Source organism: Halichoerus grypus, chromosome 5 (assembly GCF_964656455.1).
Source record: "Halichoerus grypus chromosome 5, mHalGry1.hap1.1, whole genome shotgun sequence".
Taxonomy (NCBI): Eukaryota; Metazoa; Chordata; class Mammalia; order Carnivora; family Phocidae; genus Halichoerus; species Halichoerus grypus.
This window is the reverse complement of record NC_135716.1, coordinates 183,357,154-183,372,409: the sequence shown is the minus strand read 5'-3', so window position 1 is coordinate 183,372,409 and position 15,256 is coordinate 183,357,154. Positions and strand designations below refer to the sequence as shown.

The 15,256-nt window shown below is 60.9% G+C and overlaps 1 protein-coding gene across 4 annotated transcripts in view; it reads right to left on the bottom strand.

Moving 5' to 3' along the window:
* The window catches only part of CHD5 (chromodomain helicase DNA binding protein 5), a 59,120-nt gene that overhangs the window by 36,909 nt on the left and 6,955 nt on the right, over positions 1 to 15,256 (bottom strand). For all 4 annotated transcript variants that reach the window (XM_036064503.2, XM_036064504.2, XM_036064505.2 and 1 more), the window contains exons 2-8: positions 13,057 to 13,184; positions 7,546 to 7,725; positions 4,927 to 5,045; positions 4,168 to 4,406; positions 2,422 to 2,546; positions 815 to 938; positions 127 to 293 (exon numbers count right to left, since the gene is read on the bottom strand). In XM_036064503.2, coding sequence (XP_035920396.1) covers positions 127 to 293; positions 815 to 938; positions 2,422 to 2,546; positions 4,168 to 4,406; positions 4,927 to 5,045; positions 7,546 to 7,725; positions 13,057 to 13,184 — 1,082 coding nt within the window. The remainder of the gene's footprint in view (positions 1 to 126; positions 294 to 814; positions 939 to 2,421; positions 2,547 to 4,167; positions 4,407 to 4,926; positions 5,046 to 7,545; positions 7,726 to 13,056; positions 13,185 to 15,256) is intronic.

The window sequence follows — 15,256 nt, the reverse complement described above, 5'->3', positions numbered from 1 at the left end:
CCAGCACGGTGCGACTCCCTCCCTCCCGCGCGCGCCTCTCCCATTCTACACCTCCCCACTGGCTGCGCGATCCGGGAGCCAGGCACCGGCCGCGCCCCCGCCCCAGAGCCTCTGCCACGGGCTTACACAGTGGGGACAGCTCCACTTGCCCTCGGGAGCCTTCTCCAGCTCTGGATCAAGGCAGACGAGGTGGTAGGCCCGCGGGCAGGTGTCACACAGGATAATCTCCCCGCCCTGCTGGCACACCTCACAGTAGTCCTGGTGGTCCGTCTCGTAGCCATCACCATCGTCAACTGGGGAGGGGGCAGAGGCGGTTGTGGAGGACCTGGTCCCCACTCCCAATGCCCAACCAATCTCCACCCCAGGCTGGACCGGTCCCCGGTAGGTGTTTAGTAGGTGTTGGATGAATGGATGGTGGATGGACAGGTGGGGTGAATAAATGTCTGAGGAAAGGCTGAGGGGGTAAAGGGGTGGAGAGAGGGTTGGAAGTAAAAAGGAGGGAGGGAGGAGGGTGGGTGGGGGGCTGGGAGGGGATAATGGGTTAGAGGGTGGATTTTGCAGGAGGTTAAGAAGCAGTTCCTTCTCCTGTGCAAACGCCCCCAGGGGGCCTACACCAAAAGTCCCTAATTTAGCCTCACTGGGACAAGACCCCTCCCCTGACCACAGAGACCAACGGGGTGAGGAAACACAGGTGAACTGCCTGGCCGAGGCCAGGAGAGGCTGAGGCATGAGGATGGCCTCCCCTGCTAACCAAGGGGGGCTCTGCACCCCACCCCTTCTACCAGGACAGCCACGGAACCCCGGGAAGTCCTACTCCTCTTCTTCTTGCGCCGCCTCTTGCTCTTCTTCCCCAGGGCTGTGGAGCCCTCAGAGCGCATGGAGGAGCTGTGGATGCTGGCGCTGTCGAAGTCGGACTCCTCCCGCTCATCTTCCTCGCTCTGCGGGGGGGGGGGGGATGGTGAGTTTAGAGCCCGCCCTGGGGGCTCATCCCAAGGGCCTCACTGGCTTGGGCAGAGGATGGGGTAGGGCAGGGCATGGTGGAGGCTCCAGAGGCACGGTGTTCTCTGTGGTTCATCTCATCTCCACCTGGTTAGAAACCCCAAAGGTCCCACCCACCAGTCTAGCCTGATGTCCTACCACCTTCCCCAAGCCCTGCTCTCCAGCCCTCAGACACAACCCACATTTCCCATACCTTTCCCCCAGGCCCTGCTCTCCACCCTGCCAAACTCCTACACCTCCCTCAAGGAAAAGCCCTAAACACCTCCTCCAAGGAGCCTTCCCAGATTTCTCCTTAACTGGACCCGTTGCACAGCCTGTGTGCCAGGTCTGGTCTGTCCCATCTGCCTGTCATTAGCTCTCTCCCAGTGTATCTCCCAAACACCCTCCAGACTGTGAACACCTCCGGAGCAGGGCCCACCGTGGCTGAGCCGAGAACCAAGCACACAAAAATGTGCTCAACAAATATTTGCTGAGCTGAGCTGGAGCACCAGCTCCAGGCTGGGTCACACCTGCTGCTCTGTGCTCCCCTCTGGAGCAGCTAAACTCAAATCCTGTCATTTGCCTCTACCAAGGGACAAAGAAATGGCTTCCAACTCTGCCTCTCTACAGAGATGGGGCAAGGTATGGGAAACAGGTGCCCTGTGGGGGTGGGGGAGGGTATGAATGCTCCCCTCCCCATAGAGAAGGGAGGGCCAAAGGCTCAGATGGGGACTTAGGGTCAGTCTGAAGTGCCAGAGCTGGCCCTGGAAGGGCAAGGGAGGGTCAGAGCTCCAGCCCAGCCTGATCCTGCCTACCTGCCACCTTCCTGAGGCCCAGCCTCCCAGCAGACCTGGTCATGCAGGCCCCATCAGGACTCTTAAGGGCCAGCTGATTCTCCCACCTGCTACCCAGATGGAGCAGAGCCAGAACTGAGCCCTCAGCCCAGCAAGGTAGACAGGGGAGCTCCCTGCCCAGAGTCCTGATTCAGGAGAGTGGACTAACAGCCCTGCATTCCAGTCACCCTGCCTTCACATGGCACACACGTGCACGCACACGTTCACACACATGCAGAATGCATCTGAAGGCTGCTCACACACCCACGCACATGGCCAAGTACATGTGGTCTCTCTGTCTCTCACACTCACATATCCCAGTCCACCCTATCACACACACATTTACACACTCACACACTCATGCTCACAGATACATGCATTCCCATTCACACACACTTGTGCTCACACACATTCCAGTCCACTCACATTTACACACTCGCACACTCATGTTCACAAATACACATGCTCTTATTCACACACACTCATGCTCACACACATTCCAGTCCACTCACACATTTATACACTCCTACACTCACGCTCACAAATCCACATTCCCATTCACGCTCATACACATTCCAGTCCACCTTCTCACACACACACACACACTCACCGAGGAGCCTTTCTTCCTCTTGTTGCTGATCCCTCCAAAGCGGAACTTGAGCCCGGCTACCTTTCTCCCCTTGCCCTTTTTCTTCGCATCCTTGGACCCTTTGATCTTCTTCCTCACTCCTGGCCCTGCAAAGTGACAGTGGATAATCCACATCTGCCGCGGCTCACTCGCCCAGTGCCATGATTTCAGTCAGCCCCCCAGGGACTACACAAGAGAAGGGTCGCTCTGCCACCGCCGCTTTCCAGATGAGAAGGCTGAGCGGTGAGTCCTTGTGTAAGAGTGACACAGCAAGCAAGGGGGAGCCAGCAAGTAGCCCCCACTCCATCTCTGCTCCGGCCACCACTGCCCCGGTTCCATGAATGGCGGAACTGCCAGCCGTCTTGGGAACAGCCCTGTCCTATCCCAACTCCCCCGAAAAGAGCTGTCCCCAATGAAGCCATGGGCCCCGGTGGCCAGCAGGGCCACCAAGGGCACACCCACCCCTCTGTGGTCCAAACCTGGGCCCTGGAGGGCAAGAAGCCCTTTCCCCAGCCGCCAGCCTCCAGGTCATCCCCGGGCCCAGGCAACGCTGGCACCACTCAAGACTGCCCCCCACCTGTGCCCATCACCCACCACAAACACCAGCTCCCAGGTGGCCAGCAGGGTTGAGGCTGTTTTTTTGGAGACAGCCACAGGACAATTAGCCACCTGGGGAGTAATGACCCCTCAGCAGCCTCTCCCACCGGGCTGAGCAGGGAAGATGGGGCCCTGGTTGCACGTGGCCTTGCCCCGGGCCCTCCTCCAGCCGTATCACACACACGGGGCTAGGAGCCCAGCTGTAACCTCTCTGGCGCCACAGAAAATCTATTTCAATTTTTCAGGCTCTGAATGGGCAGCTCAGGGAATCAATAGCTCAATGGCTAGAGCCCAAGAGGAAATGAGAAAGCAAGGCAGGCTGGGGAGGCCCAGGACAGGGGACGGCGAGGAAGGAGAGCAGGAGTAGGCTCTAAACCCCATGTCACTCTGCTCACCGGGCCCCCGCAGAGACCTGGAAAAGGGGTACATCATTCCAGAAACCAAAGCTCCTTGGGGCTGAAACAATGGGTCCCCAGAGCCCCCAGAGCCCCCCATCAGAATCCAATCAGTACCCAGAAAGGCTGAGCTCCTGGCAACCCCACCTTTGAGCACCCTGGGGAGATGCATGTCTCTACCCCAATGGGGCCAGAAATCCTCCACCTAGGCAAGGTCCCTCCCCAGGGGACTTGAAGTCACAGAGAGCCTCTGCTGTCCCTATTCTCCCCCAGACACCAGACACCCACCACTGAGTCCGATTTCGTCAGGTGCTTCCTCCCAGGGAAGCCGGCCCTGACCACAACCACACTCATGCACGTCCATTACCCCGAGGGCTGGGTACTCAGACAAGAGGGGTCAGTGGGCTAACCTTGGAACCCTTCTCCTCAAACTCAAGAGCCCCCCGACTCCCAGCAGCATGGGCCTCCCCTGTCCCTCCCTGCGTGCCAAGTCGGAGGGGGCCAGGTGCAAGAGTCCCAAAGCTCCGAGCACACTGTCTCCTGTTTCACCCCAGCCCCCAAAGGGGAAGCGGGACAGAAGCTACGAAGCCACAATACAGCTGAGAAAGGGCGAGGGGGTCCAAGGTCAACCAAGGCACTGGGTCCTTGGTAAAGCCTGTCCCAGCTGCCCGAGGCTACAGGGTCTGGGCTGCGACTCTGCTGGCAGGGCTGGGTGCCCACCCCCCCACAGCCTTACCCTTGCCCTCCTTGGTCTTGGCCTTGCGGATGGGTCCAGGCTGGGGTGCTTGCTGGGGGCTGACGGCCAGCGGAGGGGCGATGGTGACGGTCTCCACGGCCGCGGCCACCGCCGCTGCAGCTGCTGCTGCCGAGCTCCCCTTGAGAGGGTTGTTGGCACTGAACTCCCGCCACTTGGCTCCCAGAACGGTCATCATTTTGGACATGGGGATCTTCGGGTTCTTCTTGGCAATGAGCGGCCTGTGTGGGGTGAAAGCACCGCCGTGGAGGGGATGAGACCCCCCGAAGACCCAGGCACCCCGTTCTTCTCCCACGCTCCCATGTTCCAGGCTGGGAAAACCGAGCAGAAAGCGAGGCAGGGCGCAGGGGAGAGGACACAGCCTGAGACTCCAGTCCACCCCCAAACACTCCTGATTCCCTATTTATGTGGTTGGCAATCTTCTAATTGGGTTTCCAGACCCTGTACCACCTGAGGGACCAGGGGGAAGAGCCTCCCATGGGCCACTGGCTGTCCGGCCCCATTTCTTCCAGAGCTGAGACAGGCCATGAGGGCTTAAGGCCCTGGGGATTGACCAGGACCACCATCCCGGGGCTCGGGGCAAGCAAGAGAAGGCGGGACCATCTGTTAAAAATGAAAGGGGTTCTGCCCAGGGTTGGCGTCAGCCTGATGGCCCCCCTGCACCCCAGGAGCCTGGGGCTCCGTCCCCCAGCTTGGCAGTTCCCATGGACGCCGGCCACGGTGGCCGGCAGTGTGGCCCACCTGAGGAACTGGCTGAAGGCCTTGTAGTTGGTCAGCGTGTGGTAGTCCGCCTCCGAGAACAGGTACTCCACGTCATCCAGGCCCCACTCGGCCATCAGCTGCCCCGAGGACTTGGGCTCCTAGGGACACCCAGGCCAGAGGTGGGGGTCAGAGCAGAGTCCTTCTGACATGCACCCCCACCCCCAGAGCCCCCACCCAGGAGGTCTCAGAATGGGTGGGGAGGCTGTGTCTGCAGTTCCTACCCACCCTCCGCTTCCCAGCCCGCCCCCCCTTCATCAGTGGGAATGGCTCAGGCACCAGCTCATGAGGGGGTGCAGGGCCAAGCCTGGGGGTTTAGTGTAAGGGATCTGGGGGGGAGGCTCTGTGCACACCCAGGGCAGAAGCAGTAACAGAACTCATTCTCTGGGAGGAATGTGTTCTGGGAATTTGGGCACCAGGCCAGAAGAGCAGCCTGCAGGCCTAGCCTAAAGGGCAGCTGTCCCTGGGGAGGCAGCAGGGCTGAAGGGCTGCCTGAGGCATGCTGGGGAGAAATGAGGCTGCCTCCGGATGTCCCTGGTAGAGTCACGCATGGACCCCATGAAATGACAGGCTGATGCTCCCCTGCTTCCAGGGCCCGGGTGGGGGCATGGGACAAGGGCCCAGCTGAAGGCAGACACGTGAGAGGGTCCCTTGGCTACTGCTCGCTTTCCAGATGGGGCACTGAGGCCCAAGGAGGTGTGTGACTCCCCAAGGGCACACCGCGAGCTCTCCAGACAGCCGGGCTGGCTGGGGTGGGTGGGGGTGGGGGTGCGGCTACGAGCTTGGCCTCTAGAGCCAGACAGACCCTGGTTCTAATCCCAGCTCTACCCCGCACGGGCAGCGACAGGTGGACAAGCTACTTCACCCCCCTATGCCTGTTTCCCCGTCTGTAGAACGGGATAACAGCACCTGCCTCCCAGGAGGGAACAAGTTAGCACAAGTGCTTGGAACAGGGCCGTTCCTGCCCGCAGTGGCCCTGGTTCCAGGCGGCCCTGCCCCAGCCCCACCCACTGACCCATTCAGCCAATCAGCACTCGCCACACCCAGGAGCAGTCATTGGCCAGGTGCCACTGGGTCTCCCATGTGGACAATGTGCGAGGACTCAGGCCTGCTTTCCCAGCGCTGGAGGGCGCCGTGGGTGGCCAAGAAGCCCAGAGCTGCAGTGACACCCATTCTCAGCCAAAAGGGTGCCTGGCCTGAGCCGGGAGCTGATCCCCCACGGGCAGGGTGAAGGATGTGAAGACACAGGCCCTAGGTGACACCCCAAGCTGGAAGCCCCCTGGCCTCTCAACTCCCGGGCCACCAATCCAGCAAACCCCATCACTGCCGAAGCCCCTCGGAGCTGGGCTGTCTGCCCCCGCAACAGAAGACCACCTGGGAGGTGCACACAGCCTCCCTTGGTCCCGGGAATTGAGAACCAGGCCTGCCTGCCCAGCACTCTCCGGACGCCCATTCTCTGTGACTGGTCAGCGGGGCCCCCACTGTGGGACGCCCTCCCATGGCCCACCTGCCCCCACGACACGCAGCCATTCCTGGAGGCCCCTCGGACCTTGCTCCCAGCAGGAAGCAGAGCAATGTGAGCCTGAGGGGGTAACAGTGCCGCGGGAGAACCCTGGATTGTGCCCACAAGTCCATCCTGCAAGCTGTCAGCCCTCAGCTATGATCAGTCACAGATGACTCACAACACACCTGCTGGCTAATGAAATCCCTCTGGGTGTCAGGACACCACGGTGCTTCCTGACTTCAGCCGCTGACGGCCACCATTTCTGCCTCACCCAGCAGGACCGATATTTACGGAGTCCTTATCTTTAAATCCACCGCTAGCCCAACCTGAGCTTGGGGGCCATGCCGACTCGCTGACATCTGCCGCTGCCCAAGAGCTGGGTCCAGGGCCTGTCCCCTCCCCGAGGAGCCCTGCAGTGGCTCTGAGACCCCAGGGGCCTCGACCTGCTTCGCATCATGCCACACACGCACAGAGAAGCCGCTTTCCCCAGGGAGAGCTGCAGGCCCCTCCACGTAGCTGCCCTGACTCGTGCTCATGGGACACCCTCTTGGATGCCCAAGCGGCCAGAAATTCAGAATACATGCGGAGTAACAAAGTTCCCCTTCTGCCAGAAGCAGAGTTGTCTGGCCGCTTCTTGCTGTCAGAGGTTCCATTTGCTGGTTTATTCTCCCAGAGTGCTCCAAGGGAGAGGCTCCTGACCCGAAACTTGAGCCAGAACACCACTCTCCTCAGACAGAGCTGTGCACTCCAGGAGAGGAGCAGAAAATACATCAGCAAGAGGCCACTCCACGTGCCCCCCAAACTCCTAAATGTCATCCATCGTTATCTCAAATGCGTCTCCAGGACTTGGGCACAGTGTTCCTCGCATACTTGCATCCACGCTCATGCCCACAGGCCCACCTGCCCCCGGCAGCCACACACACACACACACACACACACACACACACACACACACACGGGGGGGGAAGGATGCTCTGGCCCTTTGCTCGCAGGGGCTCCCGGGTCAGAAAGCAGAGAACCGACTTGAAGCCTTGGCCCATCCAGGCCGGGCATCCTGCTGGAGCCCAGGCCCCTCCAGCCGGGCCTCAGGGTTTTACCTTTAGACACCCGTCGTCATTATCATCCTCGTCATCATCCTTCCTTTTTCGCTTGGCTTTTTTCTCCTTCTTGTCCTTGAGCTTTTTCTTCTTCTTTTTATTAGGGGAGTAGTCACTGCCCTCACTCTCCGACTTCTCTTCCAGATCCTCTTCATTTTCTGACAGCTCATCATTGCTCCCCTGGAAAAGAAAGGAGGATGGTCAGGGCAACAGGGGCCCGAAGAAAACCGAGTCCTGGGTGGCAGGACTGCCCTCCACGGCCCCCTGGCACAGACAGTCAGCCCATGCTTTCCGGATTATTCAGCGTTTGGCTGCTCACAGCCCATCACAAGCCCAGCCCGAGGGGCTGCCCCGAGCCAGCACTGGGCAAGGGTCCCGTCCCCGATGGCTGGGCCCCCAGTTCGGTGCAGCCAGCCTAGACAGCCCCGTGGTGAGGCTCAGGCTCTGCTTCAATCAGAATTAGGTTTCTAAGGACTTGAGGATTTTAACCAGTGTGACGGGAGAGCGCTGGGACCCGGGAATTTGTGCAGGACGTGATGTCTGAGCCAAAAAACAAAGTGCAGGGGAAAACCCCAGGCAAACGGGTGGGCAAAGCGCCAGGGGCGTGAGCCCGCGCCCGACCTCTGTGCAGACCCGTGCACCCCATGGAGCCGCACCTGTCGAGCGAAACCTGTAATTACTGTAGACCGCATGTCCCAGTTTCATCTGTCTGTGGGCCCTCCAGAAGCTTCTACGGCCCGAGCCCACCTTCTCCACCACCCCCACCCCGCCACTTCGTCTCGAGAGGAGACAAGGTAATTTAGGCAGCTCTTCAGCTTGGCTTCCTTGATTTAGTTTCCCGTCTGTAGAGGCAGCAAATGGCCCATTTCTATGGAGATAAGGGCGTTCACAGCCAGAGCATCCCCACCACAAATACACTGCCCCTCCAAGGAAGCTGTTTGTTTACTCTCCGCCTCTCCAGATGCAAGTGGACTGGCAGAGCCCTTCCCAGCCCCCGCCGGGCCTGGGTCTGCGGAGAGGCTGGGCACTGAGGCTCCAATTACCAGCACGGGGCTTGGCATTTTAGAGCTGGCTGTTGACTGTTTTCAAGGTGAGCTAAGAGAACCACGGAAATGACAGAGAACTGGAGAGGTGGAAAATGAGCTTGGGGAACAGCACTGGGGGGCAGGGGGGGAAGAACGCTGAAGAGGACGTAGGGAAGGGGCAGGATGGGGGAGGGGAAAGAGGAGAGCAGGTGGGAGAAGGGAAGGGGGAAGCAAGGGCAGCGGGTCTGTCTGGAGGCTCTTGGGAGGGCCCCACCGGATCTCTGCCCTTTCCAGGCACACTGTAAAGAGTTGAGTGTCTTTCCCCAGGAGAGAGGCTCTTCCCAAGATACAGCTGGGAAAGGACTCCCCCACGGGCTCCCTGCACTTCCCGACCGTCTCCCACCGGGCTCTCTGCTCCCAAACCTTTTATGCTCATTAAGCCGCTGAGTCAGTGTGCTGGCTGGCCGTTGGCAGACAGCAGGGCCTCTGCGCCTTTCCGGAACTGGGTGTTTCCCGGAATACTGACTCGCTTTGCGGGGCCCCAGGGGCGAAGCTGGTCCTGGCTGCCGCTGGAACCTGCCTGGGGCAGGACAGCCTAGCGAGGGCTCCTGCTTCCAGGGCAGATGCCAATGCAGAGCCCTGGGGCCACAGCTCCCAGCTCTGCCACAGTCCTCTGGGGAGGCAGGGGTCAGACAGGGACATCTGTTTTCCCCGCGGGTGTAGAGTTCGGCCAGTTTCAAGAGACCACCCTTGACGAGACCTGAGAGGCAGGCTTTACCCCAGCCCTCACCCCAGCAAAGGTAAGGATGGGAGAAGGAGGCTGCCATGAATTTCAGCACCTCGGACAGAGGCTGTGGGGCGGCCGGAGGGAGGGGCATGGGGCTGGCCCTCAAGCTGCCCTGGGTGGGATGGACCCCACACACCAGACCGGGAATGAGGCAGGACGACCCATGCCCGATACCCACTCGGCTGAGACTCAAGTGGACTGGCTGTGGGTCCTGGGGCTCCCTAGGGAGTCTGCAGGACACAGAATGGCCTAGGAGCTCTGTCCCTTGCCAGCCTGGAACCAGGCAAGTCACTAGGGCCTGGCCTCAGCCTCCTCATCTGTGAAATGGGGGATTCAACAAAGGGTAGCAAGAGGCACAAAGAAGATGGTGTGAGAGGAGGCTGCATACATTCTGAAATGGGAGAGACCCAAGCACCCCTGACCCCAACTCTGCTTGGAAGACAAAGATGCAGGTCAGATGACAGACTTAAGGACCTCACCAGCCTCACCCTTCTCGTTTCTGCAAATCAGGACCAGGCTAAGTCAACAGCAGAGACCGTGCCCGCAGCTGGGTGTCACCTACAGTGCAGCTGGGCAACCTGCAGCTGACGGAAGAGGCTGTTGTGGCAACACCTGAGGGAGGACTGACCTGGGCATCTGACGGGAAGTAGGCATTGCCGCGTCCCAAGCGCGGGAAAGGTGAGAAGCAGCCAGCACAGCAAGAGGGCCCAGAGGCAGCTGGAGGGAGGGACGGGAGGGCACCTCCAGCAGATTTCACTGTCTGTGTGTGTAACGTGGATGCCAGGCCTGGAGAAAGGCCCCAAACTGAGCCTGCCAGAGGGCTGGACCAGTGTCCATTCCAGGGCTAATGGCAGAGCAGGGGGGCCAAGATCCTCCTCAAGGAATGAGTGAGCGCTACCACGGGACACATCCACCACTCACTGGTGCCCCAGTGGCCCCCTAGGAGATGGCAGTGGCGGCAGCCCCTCATTCTAGGGACAGGGGAGACTTCTCCCTCCACCGCCTGCCTGCATCACGGAAAGCCTTGTCAGAAAGAAAGCTCTGAATCCCCACTTCTCCCAACTCACCACCTGCTCCTTGATCCTCTCCAGCACAGCCTTCTCCACCCACCCCAGCAAATGAAGTTCACACTGCCTGGGCCCACCCCCACCTGCACCCCGATCTCATCGAAGCCCTCCTGGCTGCTCGGGGTGGGGTGGGGGTGCTGGCAGAGGGTGGGGGTGCAGGACTGGTCTTTGGAGATTGGTTTCCCACTGGCATCATAAGCCGGTATCCACAGCGTATCTCTGCATCCAGCTGTTTGGACCCTTCAAGACCCAGGCCTCCTTTTTTCTCTCCCCAAAATCTTTCCTTGCAGAGCAAGGGGCGAGGGGAAGGGCAGCAAGTGGTTGTAAAAACGACATGAAGAGGAGTGACCCAGGAGCAGGACCTGGAGGGATGCAGCACCAGCCAGTGGCGAGAAGGAAAGAATGACCGAGAACCAGGGGTAGATCAGCCGGTTCAGTATCTTGGAACTTATAGAAGGGGTTTGGGGCCAAGCCATGTTCAGGGAAGGAGACACAGACACGGAGCAACACCGTCCTAATAAAGCCCTGAACCAACCTCAGCCCCAAGCCACGCCACGGGCTGTGAACACGTCGGGGCTTTGACCTTGATGCTGTCCTTTGGGCTGTGGCCGCCCCAGGCGTGACTGCAGGGGAGGCATCTCGTGGTCAAAGAGTCTTGGTGGACTCCGAGTCCCTAACCGAATCCATCTGCTGCCTCAAACACCACGCCCAGGCTTCACGTGTGCGGAGCTGGGGGTAAGAGGAAGGGCTCTCTGCCCTGACCCCCGGCCCACTGAGGCCACAGCATGCCACCAATGCAGGCCCCAGGGACCCCAAGTGGACAGTCCCTGCCCGCCCTTCCTCCTCCCCAGCTCTGCGGATGCCTTTTATCGGGGCCTCCCATCTCTCTCTCCCTTCCCTCTGCACCCAGCGCTCAACACACACCGCATCTCCCGATAAAGGAGGCATTTACGCTCAAAAGGGAGGATTCAGAGAGTTGGTCATTCTCAATTTGGGGTCCTTCAAGATTGAGAGGGAAAAAGAAAGAATGAAATATGAGCCTTCCCATTCACGAGTGTTATAAACAGTTATAATTTAGCACTGAATAATTGGTTGCTATGGTAACCGCTGCAGTACAGGTTGAAATCATTTCTCCCTCCTGCGCTGGGCCTGACAAGGAGCTTCATCTACATATGCTCAGGTTCTGGCCACAGCCCGGTTGTTTTATGTAAATCATGATCCGCGACTTGCTGCCTGTCCCCACCCCCACCCCCACCCCGCCAAAAAAAACCCCGCAGCCCCTCTTCTGCCTCCACCGACCGCCTTATCTTGGGGCCACCTGGTTGGAGATGATGGGGAGCACAGGGTGAAATCCCCCTCCCCATGACCTGGGGACCCAGGTAGGCGCAGACGGACGGGTGGGGGCAGGGGGCCAAGATGCTGCTCTCTGGCTACAGCCCGCTCCAAACCCTCTAAGATCTGACAGCTGGCCAAGCCAGGCTCTCACGAGTACAGGGGAGGGGGCAGCAATGACCTAAGGGTCACCTTGGGGGCCTGCCAGGTGGCACCCGGTCATCTGCAAGCCTCCCATCCACCCGGCCCTCCACCCCTAGGGAGAAGCCGAAGGAAGGAGAGAGGGTGAGCAAGTGAGGGGAGGGAAGAAGGTGGAGGTTGGAAATGAGGCTGGAGGGGAAGGAGAAATGGAGAGGAGGAGGGGAGAGAGTGAGGGAGCTAGGGGTGGCTGAGGCAGAGGCCAAGCTCTGGCCAAAACAGCAGAGGGAGACACAGAGAGGGGCCCAGACAAACACACACATCGTCAGGTAGGTCCCCGGGCAAGAAGGGAGGGGTGAGACCTGAGTGAGCCTGGCACTGGGTAGAGGGGAGGCAAGCACCAGCCCTCCCAGGCTTTGGACACCACTGGCCCTCCCAGCCGTGAACCCATGCCCCCCCAGCCCCGGCCACACCACTCTACAGACACGGCCCACCTCTAGCCTCCTACCTGGCCAGGGCAGGGTGGGGAGGGGAGGGTCCTGCTGCACTGTGTGCCCAGGAAGGAGAGGGAGCATTCAGCCCTGCCTGGGGCACCCCTGGTGGTCCTTCATCTGCATTTGGGAACTGGGCAGACCCTGCCCAAAGGCCTGAGACCAAGGACTAGAGCGCACTGGGTGTCCCATCCAGGTCCAGTGCCCGTGAAAGCAGTTGCCAGAGAGAAACGCTTGGAGTGGGGGCTGTGCTGGGAGCTCCTGCCCTCGGCACAGGGTACAGCACGAGGCCCCAGGATCCTAGACTCCACGTCCCCCCACAATGTCCACAGAGCCTCAGGTCTTGGGAGGTGATGACGACACGTCAAAGCCTCAACCAGAAGGTCTGTCCCTGCATCGCGGGCTTCTGCCTGCCCCGAACTATCTATGCTCTGTGGCATAAAGATAAACGACGCTGGAACGTCCCGCTTAAGAGGACAGGGCATTTCTGATCCAATGCACAAAGTCTGCACAGGCCGCTTTTGGAGTCTCGCACTCGAACCCGGCTCTCAGGACACCCCCTGGGCAGCTGGGACCTTTCCCCGCAGGCCCAAGCAGAGCAGCCAAGACCCCTCGGGGCCCTGACCCCCCTCCCCCCACTGGCCCGACCCCAGCAGGGCCCCCCCACGCACCTCTTTCTTCTTCCGCTTCCCTTTGGACCGGTTCTCCTTGAGCTTCTTGGATTTCTTCTTCTTGGGAAGGCCCACGGGCTCCTCAGGGAAATAGTCATCAAAGCCTCCGAGGCCCCCATCTTCTTCTTCTGGAGGAGGCAGAAGTGGGAAGGGATGACTCTGCCACTTCCCTCAGGGAGGCCCCCAGTGGGGCAGCCAGCCCCGCAGGCCTCCACCTGCCTCCTCCGCACCCCCTTCCCTGCACACAGGGCCCCGGCCTCCTCCCAAGCCCTCAGAGCCACCAGTCCAGACCCGGTGAGTGGAGTCCCAGCTCAGGCGGGCGGTGTCCCAGGCCCCCACTTCCCTGGGCCTTTCCTCCCCTCGCTGTAAAATGGGACAATAACCACCCACCCTGACAGGACGGTGCTCGGAAACAATGTTCTGAGCCAAAGCGAGCAGCTAATGAAGAGTCCTCACGGACGTGGCTCCCCGGAGAGGAAGCAGCCGCACAGATTCACCAAGCCGTCTCTGGAGGGCTCCAGGGAAGGGTCGGGGCCCATTTCTGCCCTCCGGAGGCCCAGAGCGTGGTGGGGAGATGGCTTGTGAACGCAGGCGGATGGGGACGCATGGGTCACATCAGCCAGGACCACATGGAGCCACACGGCGGGGGGGGGGGGGGCGGTTGGAGGGAGACCAACAAGGAGGACGCCAGGCTCCCCCCTTACTGGGGATCAGAGACCACATGGCCTCTCCCGCCCGAACCGCACACACACCCACACGGTACACGCACCCCCAGTCACACACGCAGGATGCCAAACCCATTCCGGCTGGGCACCCAGGAAGATGTGAAATTCCACAGAGATGCTGCATCCGCCACACGTGGGTTTCCAAAAGCGGCCACGAGTCCCGAGCTCCCCTCCCTCCTTCATGAATTTAAAAGGCCAAGACCAAGAGGGGAGCGGGACAGGTGTGAGTGTGCAGCGGGACTGTCCTGGAAGAAGCAACTGGCTTTGAGCTTCATGCCACCCCCCCAACAAGGAGTGGGCTCCCTGTGCCCGGGGGAGCAAAGAGAAGAGCCAACTGGGGTTCCACCCCTGTGGGGGCTGGGGGGCCACATAACAGGGAATCTCCGCCTGAGCGGGTCTGCCACCCCGCGACCCTGGGGAGGGCGCCCAGGAGACTTTCATCGGGAAAGGGGGAAGGGCGTCCCTGCTGAATCAAGTTCAAAGAAACAGAGCTCCCACCCACCTGGCACAGGAAGCCCACCACCACACACACCGCTGTTGCTGACCGTGTCCGCCGGACAGCAGCTCAGTGCGGACATGCCCACCGCAGGAGCTCAGACACGCATTGGCACACACCAACATCCGGCCTCCTGTCCTCCACACAGGTCCCCCTCATGCCCTGCCTGGGGCCCCTGTCCCCTGGAGTCCCCAGGCTCGTGTGGCTCCCATCGCCTCACTCTGGGTGCAGCTAGAGGGCGCTGGTGACCCGCTGGCCACACCCCAGGGCCCTGCAGGGCCGGTTCCCACTCGTACCACCTCCCTACCAGGGGCACCACTGTCTGGGCACCCAGAGGCCCCGAGGCCCCCTAAGGGGGGGGTGTTGTACAGCCCCCCAGGAGTCCGTGGGGGTAGGCAGCAGGGCATGCCCAAGTCCCAGTCCCCTGCCCATCCTGCTGGGCAAACACAGGTATGGAAAGGGACTCCCGGCAGGACCGGGAGCTGCTGCAGAGGCGGCCGGCTCAGTGGTCCTGGCTGGCACGGGGGGCACAGCTGCCAGGCCTCGGCCCGGGCTATGGCACACAGGGCCGAGCGGGGGGGCGGGGGCAGCCCAAAGCTGAGTTTAATGCGGGCCAGGTCTTGAGCGGAGCCAGGCTGAGCTAACCCTGTCCTGTCCTGTTCCTCTTAGCCCTCGCACGGGAGGGGCAGGGATTTTTCAGACCAGTTGAAAACATGCACGGGGACCCCCAGAGTCATCCTGGAGTGGCGGGGTCCGGAGGTGGTGACGGAGCTGTCCGTCCACACCTGCCAACCCCCACCCCTGCCTCCACCTCCCCCAGAGCCACAGGGAGACTGCTTGGGCAGAGCCACCCCTGCACCCTGGCAATGCCCAGCTCCGATTATATAAGAGGCTCGGGCTGCTGCAATCGGGAGGGGCCCTCTCCCTCCTGCCACCTCCCCGAATCCCCTGTCCCCCCAGCGGGGCAGCCCCCCAGATT